General features: G+C 39.6%; 1 protein-coding gene across 1 annotated transcript; it reads right to left on the bottom strand.

The window, feature by feature from the left end:
* Positions 1 to 3689: 3689 nt before the first annotated feature.
* On the bottom strand, positions 3690 to 13738 carry LOC307184813 (UDP-N-acetylglucosamine--peptide N-acetylglucosaminyltransferase 110 kDa subunit-like). Its single transcript, XM_079918596.1, has one exon. The coding sequence runs from the start codon at positions 8838 to 8840 to the stop codon at positions 5700 to 5702; it is 3141 nt and encodes a 1046-aa protein (XP_079774722.1). The 5' UTR covers positions 8841 to 13738; the 3' UTR covers positions 3690 to 5699.
* Between the last annotated feature and the right edge of the window lie 5407 nt (positions 13739 to 19145).

Raw genomic sequence — 19145 nt, 5'->3', positions numbered from 1 at the left:
TTTCCACCTTCCTTTCCTTTTCCTTCTATCCTAGATTGTTCCAGGCAGTGCTTATAGCTGCTTGCAAGACAAATTCTAATACTTGCTTTCTCTCACACAAACTTCACAATATGTCCATGTGATAAATAGTATGGAATTAAAGACAGTTCATCACAGGGACATCTCCTATGAAAATAAAATTAGAAACTAGCTTCTAAACATGCAGAGAGAAGGGCGTGGTGTCAGGCACTAATTTCCTTGCGAATTCCTCTCTATTTCTAATGACGTTCTTCTTTACCAAAATCCCTTTTTATTGGTGTCCTGTTCCAGACTGCTCCACTCCACCCATCCTCATCCTGTAAAATACATTCGCACTCTTTTGTGACCCTACTTATTTGCCCATTAAAGAATCAATCATAGAACTGTCGGAATTAAATACAGAGTGAAATTAAAATACTGGAGTCACTTGGAGGGTTTAAGCAGCTCCACCAGAAAATACTGGGCATGGATTTAAAAGAGGCTGCGTGGGACTTGCTCTTGTCCAAGTTCTTTCTCAAGAAGTATCTGAAATAAGCCTAAATTCAGAGTTAATCAGACTGGCCTGCTTTCTCAAGTGGACTGGAACTCATTGCTCTTTCCCCTCAACTTCCTGATGTCAGTGGCACTTTCCGGAGATGAGGTGGACTTCTCTGCCTACTGCAGAAGCTCAGTTCCCCCAGGAACCACTCCCCATCTGAATCCCACACTGGAGGCCAGATGCCAGCCTTCCCAGAACATTCGTGGTCTCATTTCAGTTTTTGACCTGCTCATATTGAGTCCCCGTAGACTCTTTCTCAGCTTGAAATCTGATCTTCCACCCCTTTCCCTGACCTCGATGGTTACCTGCCTATTTTAGGCCTCGGGTGCTTTAGCTATAAAATGATATAGTTGCCCTTAATTCTAAAGTCTTCTTTCTAAAGCTCTACAATGTGGTGGCTCCTTGAAAATGTTTCTCTTTGCTGGTTTTAATTTTGTAGAGAATTAAAACCCCAGCCACTCTAAAAGATAGTAAGTTGCATTGGATAAGGAAAGTGTGCTCTTGTAGTTAGATTTAGAGGGATGGAAGACGACTTAGTATGTTTTAAGATACTCATGATCGATTCTCGTGAGAGTCGAGGGAAGAGAGTTAATAAAATACCAAACGACTGTGACAAATTAAGTTCACCAAGATGTAGATGATTAGTTACTACTTGAATAAACCACACAAATCCAATTCAAGTTGTCCTTTATTTTTCTAAGAAGGATCCCAGTGAACTGAGTCCCCTGTTCAGTGACTCCACGTTCAATGGCTTAGTCTTTAAAAACTGTTATGTTGCTGGAAGAAATATTGCCCATCAGTCCTAATTGATGTCTACCTATCACGCACATTTGAAATAAATTTATTACTTTGACTGATCTCAGTGTAATACATTCCAAAGGGGCAACGAGCACATGAAAATTTATGAAGTCTCCATCTTCTACACTGAAGTGTGCAATAAATTACGTATTATTTGGCGGTGAAATTCACAAGCCATAGAAACCACGCCATTAGCAATGTATACAGTGGTAAAGAGCAGGTAATGAGAATGATATAAAACAAAATAGACTGTGTATGTTGGCACTGCTGCCAATAAAGCAATTATTAAATGCATTCATATGCATCTACGCTAGGTAAGCTCTTTGAGGGCAATTGCTATGAATTCTACATACCTGTCAGGATACTATATATAGTCCACTTTCTATGGCCTTTATTCAAAGACGCTGAGAAAGGGTTACTCTGGGTAAATTCAGACCTTTCTCAATATAGAATTTGGTCAACATGCATTCTGAACAGCAAAATTTCACAGTATTTTCCTACACTAATTGCCACCTCAGCAAATGCAGGATTAAGTATAATGGATTATAAGAAGTTAGAAAGGAAAGAAGGAAGAAAAGAAGGAAGGTAGAAAAAAGGTGGGTATGGAGTACTTCAACATTTACGTAAAGAGTGGACCTAAAACTAACCTGAGGTTTCCCTGAGCTATTAGCATACGCTATAGAAACTTAAATGAAAAAATAAAAAAAAAACAGCAAGGGAAACGCAAAGATTCTTTGTTATTTCACTTTACTGCATACACACGTCCACCTTAAAACAATCTATATGCTTATATCCAATAAGAGAGCATTGTTTTGCAAGGCTATTTGGCTTCTATCAGCATGTAAAGGTCGGACAACTCAACTTTAGCAGAGTTAGCCTTCAGGTGAATAATTGCTTCTTTCAGGTTGCGAGCAGTTGAATTTTCCAGAAATGTTTCCCAAAATATGAAAACTAAAAGAAGGGTCCTAGGACAGCGTCCTTTAGAAGTTTTATAGTATCAAGGCTTTTGGAGGAAGAGAATCCTTGTCGATTATCAACACAGTGATTCCAAGCAGGTCAATTTTTGCTGAGAATATTATATAACAGAACCCACTTCACCTCCATTATACTGACAATGATCTTCCTTACTTCAACCTTGTGGTTTTTAGTAAAGTTGAAAATACGGAGCCAAGAACAGACAGTGACAATGCCAGAGACTCAGATGTACCTATAGGTGCCTTCAGACAACATCAGCCACCCAGGCTAAAGTCCTGGTTTAAAACATCCCAACATGAATGAATCTCAAAAACCATATGCTGAGCAAGTGAAGCCAGATCAGAAGGGCACCGACTGTATTATTCAACTTACATGAAATTCTAAACTGGGCAAAAGTCATCTCTAAAGATAAAAAGCAGATCCGTGGTGGCCTTGGGGTGGGAGATGGGGATACTTTTGCAAAAGCCTAGGAGGAAACTTTCTAGGGTTTTAGGATTGTTATCTATCTTTATGGGGGTGCTAGTTATACAAATGTATACATTATTTAAAAGTCACTGAACAGTTGACTAAAAATGTTTGCATTTTATTGTATGTAAATGATACCTTAATAAGGTTGATTACAAAATGAACCAAAAATAAAACAAAGCAGAAGAGAAACCTCTCAAGACCTCAAAGGAAATACACTGTTTTCTTCCAGGGTACCAGACTGGAAATGAGGCATTGGTCTGTTCTACCCTCAGATTATCCCTAGGATTATCTAGTCTATTTTAAAGCACTAGAGTCCCCTATCAGGAAAACTCACCCCATGTTTAATTACTTTGATTTCTTCTGTGCCTCTTCTCCCAACACAGTGAAGCCATTCACAGAAGAAAAACCACCTTTTTCCAACTTTGCATCATCACATATTCTTTCCAAAGCTATTATGTATGGAAGAAAATTTGGCTACACTTTGTAAAAATCTAGCTATTTGAGCCTTACAAATCTTAACAGTTAACCTATTGCCTCCACTGGAATTTGGAAAAAAGTTATTTTGAAAAGGAATAGCTGAGACTTGACAATTTTGTTTTTTGTGATTTTCTCTTCCCCTAAGAGAGAAGTGAGTAGGAATGAGAAACACATACATAAAGGAAAAAAAATTATCTTGCTGCCTTTGCATGGTTATAATTTATAGGAGGCCCTTTTCAACAATAATCTATTATCAGAATCAATAAAATATAATCTCCATGAAGGCCAGGCCAGGATATTTGTCTCTTTTTCAGCAGATTGCAATACAAACCACATTCATGGATATGCTTCTTGATGATCTTTGTAATACTGTAACAGTTGACCATTTCCTCATGCCTCTTCCCCTTAACTTCAACCTGGTTTTTAACTAATGACCTCACATTTCCTTCTCTAACACTTGGTTGTGGGCCTCTTTTCCAACTCCAACTCGCATTTCACTCCGGAACCAAAGGAAGACTCACACCTTCCTGCTTTTTAGTGATACCTCAAGGTCATTACCATATTGTGATCACCGTGAAGAATAGCCATACAATTGTTATTTCAGAGCCATCTGACAGTTTGTAGCTCTAAAAATTAACTAAGGACCGCATTTGTCAAAAATATCCTAGTTTAAGATTTTGGTAATACAGCAACAGTAATTCCAAAGTCATTATGCTACAGTTGCAGATTAAATAGACTAGAGAAAGGAAGCTTGCCAGATGGTGGTTTACATTATCTACAGACTGTCTCGGCTCAAGGTTAACTTCCCTGGGAGAAAACCCATAAACCCAGAAGCATCAAAAATAACCTGCACGTGCAGAGGGGAGACAGCTTTGCTTGTCAAATTTTACATTCTTTCTGATCTCTGGGCCCTGGTGATTTATCTCCCATGGAATGGAATAAGGAGGGGAACAAGTAGGGACATTCCCTTCGAGCAGCGGCCGCATGCCTGGCATGTCCTTACCTGCTTTCAAGGCTGACTGCTTCCCACACATATGTTGCCTTTTTTAAGCCTCAAGCCCTCGATCCTTTGCTGAAATACAATAATTTCATTCCTATGGTTTTCAATACCAAAAACTCAACCTCCAGGAGGGCTAAAGTCTAATTTGTACTCCAAACCAAGTAGCAGTGCAGTTCGCTACTACCGAGGCTGAATCCATAAAGACTTCAAGACCACGTCCAGAAGACAAGTTATTATATATAATACCCTAGAAGATCTGAAACATAATTATCATATACATAGCTGGTCCTTCAGAGCTTTTTACCTATAACATGTTTCTTTGATGAAAGTTATTTAATGTACTGGAGATAACTGTGACTTACTGATCAAATATTTGAATACTTATACTTATCTGGGATTTCATTTCTGCTGAAAGAAAAAGGAAGAACAGGACTCACTAAAAAAAAAAAAAACTTTAGAAATGAAAGTAAAAATCTTATCACACACTATGACTTTTGGAAGCAGCATAGAGGGGCAGTCAACGGTAAAACACTGGTGAAATAGGTCAACACTCTAGGCCAAAAATCCATTATTATTATCATCAGTGACAGTACCACAACTGTGCCCTTCAGAATTAATAATCACTCCTAAGGATCTTCATTTGGCACCAGATGATGCGTTTAAGAGAAACGCTCTGGGAGGTTTTGAATCAGACTTGGTTTTTTGTTAGCCAAGTTACAGGAGAATTTTTAAAGTGGAGGGAGGGGAAGAAGGAAACGGACCAGGAAAAGAATTTAAGCCATCATCTATAAACCAACAAAGCACTGATAGTTCCAAACATTATGTCAGACACTAAAATGACTGATATAGGCTCAAGTGGTTTATAAAACCTATAAAAAGACTACACCAGCAAAGTCCCCATTTATCTGTAGAGTTCAGAAACTAAAACAAGGAATATTATAGCTTAAAACCTTATCTCAAGAGAATCATATACACTTCACATGAATAAAAATACCTGAAACCAAACATTTTTAAAAGCTCCAATACCCAAAATATAAAGAAAAATATTAATTCAGAAGACTCAATCAATCCATGATAATCACAAAATGGCTGGGCAATCTCTATCTCCCTTCCACACTAACCATCCATCCCATGGAAGACCAAGGGAGATCAGACCTTCCACACTTACCTTCCAGACCTTCCAGACACCTGGCTGCTGCAAAATTCTATGGAGACTCCTTGTGGAACAGCAGTTTCCCATCTCTTGTGTCTCTCCCTATCGTGATCATGATCATGCAGGAAGCAAGTCTGGCTGTGCTATTTCTTATCATTGTCTGTCACCCATCTGCAGCATGGTATTGTACAGATAAGGAAAAAGTAGTTCCCTTTCCCCCAGAAGGTTGAGGCTCAGGTACAGGGTAATTCTCCTGTGCACACAGTCATTATTTAGGCCGACTCAGTGACTTCAACAGGCTTAATCATGTGATCAGGTTTGTTGCCAGCTGCGTAATGCTCCCACATCTGTAGATAGAGCCGCTCTAGGTCCATTGTGTATTGTTTGGTGTTGAACAGAGGGCTAGATGTTCTCTGCTTCCAGACTTTGCCACGAAGTTTCTTCAGGTATTCTAGATCAGTTCCCAGTTTCACAGCTATGTCTTCATATTCTTGTCTATTTTGAGCAATAAGCACAAGACAGCCTAAACAAGTGAGCTGGGAAGCTGCAACTCGGGAAGCAAGAGTCTCTCCTGGCATAGTCACCATGGGTGTCCCTGACCAAAGGACATCCATCCCTGTGGTGTGTCCATTACAGAGTGGAGTGTCCAAGCAGACATCAGCCAGCTGGCCTCTCCGAACATGTTCCTCTTTAGGAGCAACAGGTGAAAAAATGATACGGTTCTGGGGAAGGCCCATATTTTGTGCATACTGTTGAATATTAGGTTCTCCTACTGCTGGAAAATGCAACAGCCACAGTACACTATTGGGAACACGCTTCAGAATATTTGTCCACATCTGCAAAGTAGATGGGTCAATTTTATATAACTGATTGAAGTTACAGTACACAATGGCATCTTCCGGTAACCCGTACTGAGAACGTGTGGTTACAATAATGGTACGGGGAACCTCCTCTCCAGTGGCAGCCTTAATGTTGATCTGGGTAGTTGCCAGTCCATTGCTAAGACTGAATCCATTAATTGTTATCTGAATTTGTCCTCTGTTAATCATTTCAATAACTGCCTCTGCAATAGTATTCATAGGAATGACAGGCATATTAAGAGCCGTATTACTGCTGTCTGCATTGTCTCCTCCATCAGGACATTTCATCTTGACAATCTGCACATTGGGGAGACTATCAAGAAATGCTTTGAGGTCGATGCCATTCAGCATAATCCGATTGTCATAAATGTGCCCATTGGACTGAAAATCGATGACTGCCTTCTTCTTCAGGTGAGGGAACATATTAGCATGATCACCAATAAAGAAAGTATGGGGCATATAAGCCAGTTTCTCAGAATACTGCTCAGCAACTTCAGCAGGTGAAGTTTCCTGATCAGTGATGATATAATCCATGAAAAGCACACCACTGGTCCCAGGGTAGCCCAGCCACATTGCCTGAATAGGAGCTGGCCTGAGAGCAAAGAGTTCATTTCGAGCACCCCTGGTATAACCATTCATATTTACAAGGATGTGTATACCATCTTGATGGATGCGATCAGCTGCTTTCCCATTGCATGGAATCTGAGAAAGATCAATGAAATGATGGGCTTCTGCCATCACCTTCGCTCGGAAGTTTGTGCCATCATCTGGGCTCAGGGCATAACAGAATACCTCAAATTTATCAGGATTGTGCATGCCTGGAATAGACTGCATAAGATGAGAAGTAGGATGATTCCCAAAGTCAGAACTCACGTATCCTACACGCAGTCGACCATCACTGAGCTTCAAGTCTTTTGGATGTTCGTACGGTGGTTTATGAAGGACACTGATCTCATCCAAACAGAGGTTCCCATGGCTCTCAGCAATAGCCTTCCTGAAGCCATGAGAAAGAGGATAGAGCATACTATGATGAGGCTGCACAGAAGGCAACCTATTCTTCTCCAGCTGGTCAGCCACAATGCTGACCAACTTCTTCATTCGCTCATCATAGTCTGTCCAATCACAGACAATCTGCAGGCAATGAGCCAAATCACAATAAGCGTCAGGAAAATCAGGTTCAAGCTTCAGAGCAGTGCGATAAGAAGCAATTGCTTCTGGAATATTCCCTGAATACTTGTGAATGGAAGCCAGATTGCTGTGGGCATCCGCAAGTGCAGGGTTAATCTGAATGGCACGAGTATAACACTGCAAGGCTCCCTGAACATCCTGCATCTCCTTTAGAGTGTTTCCCATGTTACAGTAGGCATCAGCAAAGGTAGGACTGATTCGAACAGCCTCCTTATAATGCATCAGAGCTTCCTGCAGTTTTCCCTGCTGCTGCAATACACTTGCTAAATTTGAATGGGCAACAGCAAACTCTGGGAAGACTTCTAATGCTTTACGATACAAGCGAACTGCCTCTTCAATGTTCCCCTGGTCTCCTTTGATATTGGCTAGGTTATTCAGAGAGTCTGCATGGGTGGGACACAGCCGCAGAGCTGTATTATAACAATCTTCTGCTTCGGCAACACTGCCCTTCCCTTCCAGAGCGTTGGCTAGGTTGCAGTAAGCATCAGGGAAATGTGGTTGCAATTCAATAGCTCGCCTGTAGGTGTCTATTGCCAGATCTATCAGGCCTTGCTCATAGTATACACAAGCCAGGTTGGCATGTACCACTGCATGATTTGGGCTCAAGCTTAGGGCACAAAGGTAAGCTGCCACAGCTCTGTCAAAAATCCGTGCCTCTTTCAAGACATTTCCTAAATTGATATAAGCATCCAGAAAATTGGGGTCAAGCGTGACAGCCTTTTCAAAGTGATGAATTGCAAGCCAAATCTCCCCTTGTGCATTGAAAACACAGCCAAGATTACTCCAAGCTACTGCAAAGTTCGGTTGCGTCTCCATTGCTTTCAAATAACATGCCTTGGCTCCTTCCAAGCGACCCAGGGCTTTGAGCAGGTTCCCCAGGTCACTGCGAACACAGTACAAATCAGGATTGCACTGAAGAGCAGAGACGTAAGCTTGTACTGCCCCTTCCATGTCGCCTGCTGCTACCAAAGCGGCTGCCAGGTTAATATAACCATCGATGAAATCTGGTTTGAGATGCAATGCATGCCGGTAATGCTCAATTGCTTCCTGCAACTGCCCTCTTTCCTTGTACACATTCCCCAAATTCGAATAGGCTTCTGCCAGAAGAGGGTTCTGTTTAATTGCCAGAGTACTAAAGTGGGCAGATCTGTCCAGCCTTCGACACTGGAAGTGTAGAGATGAAAGTAATAAAAGTACTCCAGTATTGTCTGGCTCTTGTCTCCACAGCTGCATGCAGTGTTTCTCAGCTGCCTCAAAATTTCCTGCCTGATATTCTCGATGTGCCAACTCAGCTAACCCTTGGAAGGAAAGCATACGTTTCGTTGGTTCTGTGCTGTCGGCCACGTTGCCCACAGAAGACGCCATCTGGAGCTTCTGCAGAGAGTGATAAAAGGGGGTAATTGAGTCCCGCTGCCGCCACTACTGGCAAGAATGTTTCTAGAGGTAGCAAATACGAGGGCAGCAGCCGTACCACTGCTTTGGCAGGCTTAAGCGGCGGCGACAGTTACAGGCACCGAACCTTAGGAACTCTGGTTGGTCGTCTAACTGTCACGCTCTTGAAATCTTAATTCTTAACCCTGCCCTCTTCCACCATTTTTCTCCTAATCAGGGAATAAAAATTACCTATACACTTGCCTTAGAAGAAATCAAAAGTCAGTAGTCCAAACACTTTTCAAAATTTTGTTTTCTGCCTAGTTGGAAAGGAAATACATGATTGACTTTACTTCATCATTCATACAGTCAATGTGGAAAACATTAGGGCCGTGAATTTCAATACAGTAAGATCAGAAAATTTTAAATTGGCCTTCCCAAACCACTAATAAGTAACCGATGTTGTATATAATGCTAAAATCTTAGAGACTGAGTTTGATATTTTAAAAGTTCTGAAAGGATTAGTTAATTTCTCCTCATCATATTTCTCATGCCTCAAACCTGAGTATTACTTTTTTAAAAATAAATTTATTTATTTTTATTTATTTATTTTTATTTTGGCTGCATTGGGTCTTCAATAGTGCGTGCAGACTTTCTCCAGTTGCGGCGAGCGGGGGCTACTCTTTGTTGCGGTGCCCGGGCTTCTCATCACAGAAGCTTCTATTGTTGTTCCACAACTCTATGGGTTCCTTTTTAGGTCCTATGAAGAACCCTAGAAATTAGTTCATGTAATTATAGGTTTTTGCAAAATTGTCAAAAGTGAGATATTTTCACTTCCATCAGGTAAGACCAGCGTCTCTTTCTTTGCCAATTTTCCTTCTATCATATTCCGCTATGTTGGATCATATTGGAATGGCCACAGGCTTTTTTGAAATCTGGCTAAGGAGATTTTCTTTTGTTCTGTGGTACGCGGACCTCTCACTGTTGTGGCCTCTCCCGTTGTGGAGCACAGGCTCTGGACGCACAGGCTCAGCGGCCATGGCTCACGGGCCTAGCCGCTCCGCGGCATGTGGGATCTTCCCGGACCGGGGCACGAACCCCTGTCCCCTGCATCGGCATGGACTCTCAACCACTGCGCCACCAGGGAAGCCCTAAGGAGATGTTTTAAGTGAGGCTATTATGTGATTTTCAGACACCACCATATGTAATTGACTATATACTATCCCATTACAGGAATAACTTCCAGTACTCATACTGACTACTCTACTGACTTAACTAGCACAAGACACAGAAGCATAAGGACAAAAACCACCTTACAATATAGCCATGTCTTGCACTTCACAGCTCTCAAAGCATGTGCGTTTGAAGAAGAAAAAAAGAACTGAAAAGTACAAAACCAGAAGCTATTCTGTGGAAAATTATTTCAATCATCAGGCATGTGAAAGATAAGTCAAAGATTCAGTTCTCATCAATGCTTAGTCAAAACGGGAAATTTTCTTCTGTCAAGAATATACTCCAGGGGCTTCCCTGATGGCGCCGTGGTTAAGAAGCCACCTGCCAATGCAGGGGACAAGGGTTCGAGCCCTGGTCCGGGAAGATCCCACATTCCACGGAGCAACTAAGCCGGTGTGCCACAACTACGGAGCCTGCGCTCTAGAGCCCGTGAGCCACGACTACTGAGCCTGCGAGCCACAACTACTGAAGCCTGCGTGCCTAGCGCTCGTGCTCTGCAACGAGAAGCCACCGCAATGAGAAGCCTGTGTACCGCAACAAAGAGTAGCCCCCACTTCCTGCAAGTAGAGAAAGCCTGCGCACAGCAACGAAGACCCAACACAGCCAAAAATAAATAAATAAATAAATAAATAAAAGAATATACCCCATCAACAATGTGTGTAATGGAATGGTGTGAATGAGTATTTTATCAGAATTCCTGTAATGCACAAACCTATAGCAGTACTGAAATCAGTAATGCATTTATAATAGTAAATATTTATGAGGAAGTAATCCATAGAGGTTTTCTCAAAGTTAACAATGAAAATTAATGTGACATTATCAATAATAAATTGTGAAGCTGAAATAAACTTTTCTAAACTATTAATAACTAGAAGCAAATTCTAATCAACCATGTTACAAGAAATCTATGTCTATAAACTACAAAGTTTATTTCTTAAAATTTTATTTCGAAAATACATAAACTGTCGTATGAGGAGGCAGTTAAAGAATATATAGCTAAAAGAGTGGGGGAAAAGTTTTATAGAGACACATCTGGCAGTAGTTCATTTTTAAATGTCATTTTTCTAGATTTTGTGACACCTATAGTATTGATATTTGAAAGCATTTAAAAAACTGTAATTTGAAGATTTGCTACTTCCAGGTAGAATAAAATATTTGGAAGCAAAACAACGTTTCCACTGAGAAAAACAAAAAAAGCCAAATAAAATAGCCAGCATTCAATCAAAAAGTTCTAGACAAACCAAGAGATAGAATCATATGACTAAAATTCTAAGAACAGATAATACAAATATATTTATATAAGATATTGTGTATCTTTATCAGGAAAAATCTTTCTCAAGAAAAGACTTTAAAATCATCAGAATTAATACTATATTTTATTTGTATATTTATATATAGATATTTATATATTTATATAAAGAACTTAAAGATAAAGCCCTAGTTAAGGCAGTGACAATAGTAGCAGTGGGAGTGAAAAGAAATGGTTATATTCAAGCACATTTTGTCAGGAAAAGTCCAAGATCAAATGTCTGACTGCATACATGGGATGGATAGACGGAGTGGGAAAAATCAAAAGTTAACTATAGAGGTTCTAGTGAAGATGGGGTTGCCGTCACCCAACCCAAGGGGTTGTGATCATCCCCAAGGTCTAGGAGACTCAAAGGGAAGGTCATGGTCAGAGGCAAAGTTAATTGGTGGGAAAATAAGACTCCCAGTCTCTCCATCTCCTTATACCAGTTTTTTTTTTTTAACATCTTTATTGGAGTATAATTACTTTACAATGGTGTGTTAGTTTCTGCTTTATAACAAAGTAAATCAGTTATACATATGTCCCCATATCTCTTCCCTCTTGCATCTCTCTCCCTCCCACCCTCCCTATCCCACCCCTCTAGGTGGTCACAAAGCACTGAGCGGATCGCCCTGTGCTATGCGGCTGCTTTCCACTAGCTGTCTATTTCTTACACCAGTTTTGTTTTTCTGCTCATATATGTAGCAGCATTTCATTCAAGGGGAATGTCATTGATCTGACTGGTCAAATTAAACAACATAGTTCAAGGCATATTTACAGTGGTTAGTTCCTCCACAATTTAGAAAGTCACATTCACAATTTCCCTCTTCCTACGCCGCAGAACACATTGGCCATTCCTCCGAAGTTTCCACTCCACAGAGTGGACCAGAGATGACGTTAGCCCAGAACTGAGAGCTTGGCATGAGATGGTGTCAGCCCCACGTAGAGCTCTGGCATAAGTTATAACCCAACCCAGCTCTACAGAGAGCTCTGCATGGAATCCTGGGAGTAAACTCAGCCATAATAATGGGATTCTGTTTTTCATTTGCTTTTCTTCCTTGCTTAACTTTCCCTGGCCACTCTGACAAACAAACTTTCAGGCATTCCTGGACCACTCACTAACTTTATTCCATTTAATCTCATCCAGATTCCCAAGAAAATTACTAACTATAAGGAAGGAAATTTGGAACATGGTGAGTTTTAGATGCCTGAAATATACAGGTCATTGAATCCAGTTAAGTAGCAAATTATCTGGATCTCAAATATGCCAGTAGAATAGCAGACTAAGGTCAATTTAATGTACTCTTACTGGAGACACATGTAAATTCTGGGTCAATTTTGAAAAAGTTAAAAGCACATAGCTGAGATTAAAAGAAAGAAAGGAACACCTGCATGTTTCAGAAAGTAACAGAGAAATTAAATCCAGAGAAAGAAGAGCGGACTGATGTCTGTGGGTTCCGTTCCTTAGTATAGGCCTTATGTAAATAGGGGCTGGAGCTAGGAATCTAACATTACCTTGAGGCCAGGAATTTAGACTCAGGATGGAACAATATTGAGAAGTTGGTACAGATATCCTACAGAAATTTCATGAGGAACTGCTTAGTCCATTAAGAGGGCCAAGGGAGGTGGTGAGGAAGACTGATATCTCTTGAAAACCTTCAGGTACGGAAAACATCAACACCTCTGAAAAGTAGGCCTGTCCTTCCCAGCGTTGTGATGGCCAGGTTGTCACTAACCTGTAAGGCCCTGTATGAATCAGAAACCGCAAGGAGAGTAATTCAAAGAAAAACAGATGCAGGATGGGCGTGGCAATAAATCCTAGGACCCTATCAGAAACAAAATTAAAACCACTCTAAAGCGAAATTTTAACAAACCAGAGCAGATAGTATCCTAACCAGAATAGAATAATAATTCTGAGGAAGTTACTTTAGTTATTTAAGTAATATTCAATGCATTTCCATGGCCAGGCCCTTTTGAAGAATTCTAAAACATATACAAACAATTCGTTTCCATCTTATATAGTCCACCATCCAGAGCAAAATTCACTTAAGTACTGTACTGGTGGAAATCGGGCAGCACTATGGAGACAATAAAAAGGTGTTTACCATCAAAAAACGTCAAGGTAAGAAAGATAATGTCTAATTTTTAATTATCCTGTGGTTTATTGAAATCTTTTGGAAACCCAAAATAGAGAAAACCTAGGAGGCAATGAAGACTTAAATATTTAGAGATTTATCAACTCATCTATAAAAGCTTTATTAATCTCTTCTTTTAATACCATTCCTGAGAGGTATAAATGTGTCCAGTGATAGGGTTGAAGAAGCCTGAGAGAATTTCAATTGTTTACTATTCTTGGTCAGCTATTAAGACCGTTCAGGATCACCTTGATTTTCATGGCATCATCCAGCAAAAAGCAGGATATTTTACAGAAAGTCCTGGTCCACTTTTTGGCTTGCTTTTGTGTTTATGTTTTTGGTTTTCTCACATTGGGCGGTACATTAGGCTACCTATTGCATACTCCCTCATTCATGCATGCATTCATTCAAACAATATTTACTGAGTTGAGATATTTAATTAACACCCAATAAATGATGTTTAGATGAATGAATGTGCTTTTTATCAAAGTAAGTGTAAGTACTGAGAAAAATTACAGAATGTATGATCCCAGCCCCACAAAAGCGTATAATTGTGTTGAGGATATAACATATGCTGGTGAAATAACTAATATATCATATTGGACAGTTTCTAAGTTCAAAAATGAGTTTTTATAAATAATCAGAGCCTAAGGAGGACAAAGAAGGGACAGTTCATTATGGGTTGAATCTATCAATAAATGTACATTTCAGATGAGATTTGAGATTGACCTTAAAGAAAGAAGAGGACTTAGATATATGAACAGAGAACAAAAAAGGCATGGTGATAGCATGTGCATAGATAGTGTGGCCAATATTTATGTTCTTCGTTAAAGATAGTCAGAGATAACCCAAATGTAACTGTTCCCATGGGTCCATTCTCAGTATCCAAACAAAACGGCAAATCCTATCTCAGTAAAACTAATGAAAAACACAGTCTTTAAGAAAGACATTGTGAAGGAAAGGGGGAGAGAAAGGCTTGCGTCCCACACCACACAACAAAACTTATTTAATTATTTGTTTCATTTTCTCCCTCTGAAAATTTCCTCTCCCTCTCTCTGTATGTCTCTCTTCTCCCACATCTGGCCACACTCTACCAGCCACCTTTCCAGATCTTTCCAGAACTCTCCATCCTAGTTTCATTATGCCACAAGTTGAACATCTCACAGGTCTCCAGGATGCATCCTCATCACTTATTCCACAAAGACAAACAAAGGACACTTCTCAGGATCACGTTTCTTGGAAGGAAGAGATCACGAGGAGTGATTATAAATAATATAAGGTGGAGAACAGTGACTTAAAATACCATTTTTCCTCTTAGAATGTGAATACAGGGAACTTTGGGAAACTAGAAAATGTAGAAAGGATTCATTGATAATTATTTATTTTCAATGAATAAAATAAAATGTAATAATACGGCTAAACTCTGACAGATTAACTTTTTCAAAAGTTGCTTTCACACACCTTCACTATTGGGATGTTTGATAAACACATCTTTCTTCTTTCTTTGCAGATACTGGCACCAAACTTTCAAACAATAAGAACCTTCCCATAAGTCCCTTGCCAGGCAAGATTAAGGTATAACAATCCAAACAGATTTTTGAAGAAGATAACTGGTTGAAAGCACAGGAAAAGTGCTGGGTTTCTCTTTTTCAACGGTCACATAATGAGTAACGTGGGAACTGGTTTACAAAGTCTCTCTCCATGAGGGGCTAAGGTTAAGATTAGAACTTCTGAGGCCAGAAGAGCAAAATAACTACAACAACACACATATTTTCAAGAGCCGCCCTTTGGATGTGAGGGATTGATTTTTCCCACCTTTTTTCAGCAGCCCAACTGGTGTCTTTAGTAAATGACATAAGAGAATACAGTGTGGCCAAGAAGGCTTAGATTTCCTTAGCCCCAAGTCAGATATTCTCAAGTGACTGTCCACTCAAATTAAAAAGAGAGATTTACAAGAGGAAACTGGATACAACTGAGTGTACTTTTATTTCAACCCTTTACCTGAATGTTTTGTTTTGTTTTCAGTTCTCCACTGAAGTTGCCTACATTAATATATTTTTAAGAACATTTCCTTAAGTTGAAGTATTCATTCAGTCTATTCATTTACTATAATTGAGAAAAGCCAAATGACTTAGGCAAATTCATTTCTATATTGCCACAGCAGTGTACTGTGAACTAAATGACACCTGGCAGTTCTTTACTCAGATACTAACTCAATTAGAAGGCAGAACAAGGATACCTACCCATTCAGGGAAGAAAGGACACTTAGCCTCTGTAGCTGTCTTAGGTCTCTTATCATCACAGTAACAAACTGAAGACTAAAAACCATACGATCATCTCAATAGATGCAGAAAAAGCTTTTGAAAAAATTCAATATCCATTCATGGTAAAAACTCTCCAGAAAGTGGGCACAGAGGGAACATACCTCAACATAATAAAGGCCATATATGACAAGCCCATAGCTAACATACTCAATGGTGAAAAGCTGAAAGCATTTCCCCTAAGATCAGGAACAAGACAAGGATGCCCACTCTCACCACTTTTATTGAACAGAGTTTTGGAAGTCCTAGCCACAGCAATCAGACAAGAAAAAATAAATAAATAAAAGGACTCCAAAATGGAAAGGAAAAAGTAAAACTGTCACTGTTTGCAGATGGCATGATACACAGAAAATCTGAAAGACACCATCAAAAAACTATTTGAGCGCAAACATGAACTTGGTAAATTTGCAGGATACAATAGATTTCTATATATGAATTTTGTATTTCTATACACTCACAGTGAACTATCAGAAAGAGAAATTAAGGAAACAATCCCATTTACAATCGCATAAAAAAGAATAAAATACATAAGAATAAACCTGCCTAAGGAGGTAAAAGACCTGAACCCAGGAAACTATATGACACTCATAAAAGAAATGAAAGATGACACAAACAGCTGGAAAGATATACCGTGGTCACGGATTGGAAGAATTAATATTGTTAAAATGACCATCATACCCAAGGAAATCTACGCATTCAATGCAGTCTGTATCAACATATCAAGGGCATTTTCCACAGACCTACAACAAATAATTTTAAAGTTTGTATGGAAACACAAAAGATCCTGAATAGCTAAAACAGTCTTGAGAAAGAAGAACACAACTGGAGGAATCATGCTCCCTGGCTTCAGACTGTGCTACAAACCTACAGTAATCAAAACAGTATGGTACCGGCACAAAAACATCCATCACTGGAACAGAATAGAGAGCCCAGAAAGAAACCCATGCACTTATGGTCAATCAATCTATGACAAAGGAGGCAAGAATATGCAATGGAGAAAAGTCTGGGCTTCCTTAGGGATGGTGTCATCAATTAATTTGTTTTCTTAAATGGACCATACTTTACCATGTCTTTGTATACCTTGTGAGTTTTTTGGCTGAACATCTGGCTTTCAAATATTATAATGTGGTGTCTATGGAAATCAGATTCTCCTACTTTCCCAGGGTTTTCTGGCCTTTGGATTGTTGAAGGCTGTAGTAGTCTGTTTGTTTAGGGACCTTTCCAAACTAGTTTTGCAATGACTGTACTCCTTATCGTATGTAGGCACTGAAGTCTCTGTTCCTTTAGTTCATGTTTAGCTAATGTTTTGACAGAGATGTCCTTGAATTCCTGCACCTAAGACAAACAAAAACAAATATACACAAGCACATCCACATGCACACTCAAAACCACACACCTCTCCCCATTGTGCAGATTGCTGGATCACTCCTTCAACATTTAGCTGACCTGCACTGAGTTCAGGGCTCAGCCCATGGTAAAAGCTTAGACTCCTCTGGTGTTTTCAGAACATGCATCTTATCTTGAGTATGCATGTGGCTTTCTTAATTTCTCTGGACACATGTGTACTTTTTGTATGTTCTAAGTTCCCAAAGAATCTCCGCCAACTTTTGCTCCTGCATCTTATGTGGTCTATTGTATTTCAATGCACAGTCTTCTGCCCCAGGCATCTCTGCTTTGCACTTTTTTTGAGCAATGACCGCTGCTTTTCCAGACTGTGTTCCAGGTTAGCTAAGACAGAGATAAGCATCTTGTGTCAGTCCTTCAGGTAGCTCCCAGACAGGTTAGAACAGATACACATAATAATCCGAGAGTACGGTCTCTTCTGCTCCCTCCTGAAGCAGGATTGAGGGTCCCATACTAGGAATGGCCTGCTGCTACTTTAAGACTATCACTGCATTAAGACCCCACCACTTTAAGACCACCACTACACTAACAGTGGATGGGGCAAGGGCAAGTAAAAATGCCACAAAGCTTTCCTGCCTTTTTCCAATTGCCTCTTCCCTGGTTCAGTATGTGTTTGGTTGCTGTAAATCTTTGCCTGATTTCAGGACTAAGAGAACCTCAAGGAACGCCAGAACAAGAAACAATATAATCAAACTCTCAGATGCCAAAAGACAGGGAAAGAATCTTTACTCCCAAAGGAGAAAGAAAAAACAAATTTGTTACAAAGCAGGGATCCTCAAAAAGATTCATAGCTAATTTCCTATCTGAAACCACGGAAGAAGCCAGACATATTTAAAGTGCTGAAAGAAAAAAATTGTCCACCAAGAATTCTATATTTGGCCAAACTGGTTTCAAAACTTAGGGAGAAATTAACACATTCCCAGATGAACAAAGGCTGAGGGCGTTTGTTTTACAACTTCCTAACACTGCCCTATGACAAATGCTAAATTGAACCTTCAGGTTGAAATGAAAGGACACTAGCCAGCAACTCGAAGCTGTATAAAGAAATAGAAATCTCCAGTAAAGATAAATACATGGGCAGATACTAAAGCCAGTATTGTGCTACTGGCTTGTAACTCTACTTTTTATTTCTTACATGATTGAAAAAACAAATGCATAAAATAATCATAAATCCATGTTATTGGGCTCACAAAGTATAGAGGTGTAATTTGTGACAACAATAATGTAAGGAGGAGGAATGGAACTGTAGAGGAACAGAGTTTCTGTGTGCTATTGAAGTTGGTTCCAATTCAAATGATATTGGTTGAACTTTAGAAGGGTGAATGTAATCTTCTTGATAACCACAAAGAAAATATCAATAGACTATATGCAAAAAGAAATGAAAAAGGAATCAAGAGTTCACTACAACAAAATCGGCTAAGCACAGAAGAAGTCAGTAATGGAGTAAATGAGGGGCAAAAAATGCATAAGACATACAGAAAACAGCCAGGAAACAGACAGAATTAAGTTCTTCCTCATCAGTAATTTTTGAAAAAGTGGATTAAGCTCTCCAATAAAAAGATAAATATTGGCAGAATGGACCTTAAAAACATCCATAATCCAAGTATATGCTGTCCGCACAAAACTCACTTGATTTCAAGAGACACAAGTTGGTTGAAAGTTAAAGCACAGAATAAAATATCCCATGCAAATAGTAACAAAAAGAAAGAAAGAGAGAGAGAGAAAAAGGAAGGAAGGAAGGAAGGAAGGAAGGAAGGAAGGAAGGAAGGAAGGAAGGAAGGTAGATCTGGGATGGCTACGTTAATATCACACAAAATAAACTTTAAATCAAAAACTATCACAAGAGGAAAAGGAGGCCACTATATGTTGATAACAAGTTCAATCTATCAAGAAGATATAACAACTATAAACATATATG

The sequence above is a fragment of the Stenella coeruleoalba genome, assembly GCF_951394435.1.
Source record: "Stenella coeruleoalba genome assembly, chromosome: 3".
In the NCBI taxonomy this organism is placed as follows: Eukaryota; Metazoa; Chordata; class Mammalia; order Artiodactyla; family Delphinidae; genus Stenella; species Stenella coeruleoalba.
This window is presented reverse-complemented; position numbering and strand designations above follow the sequence as displayed.

Bases quoted from the DNA above. Each gene is read 5' to 3' on its own strand.
- LOC307184813 (XM_079918596.1), bottom strand. From the start codon at position 8,840: ATGGCGTCTTCTGTGGGCAACGTGGCCGACAGCACAGAACCAACGAAA.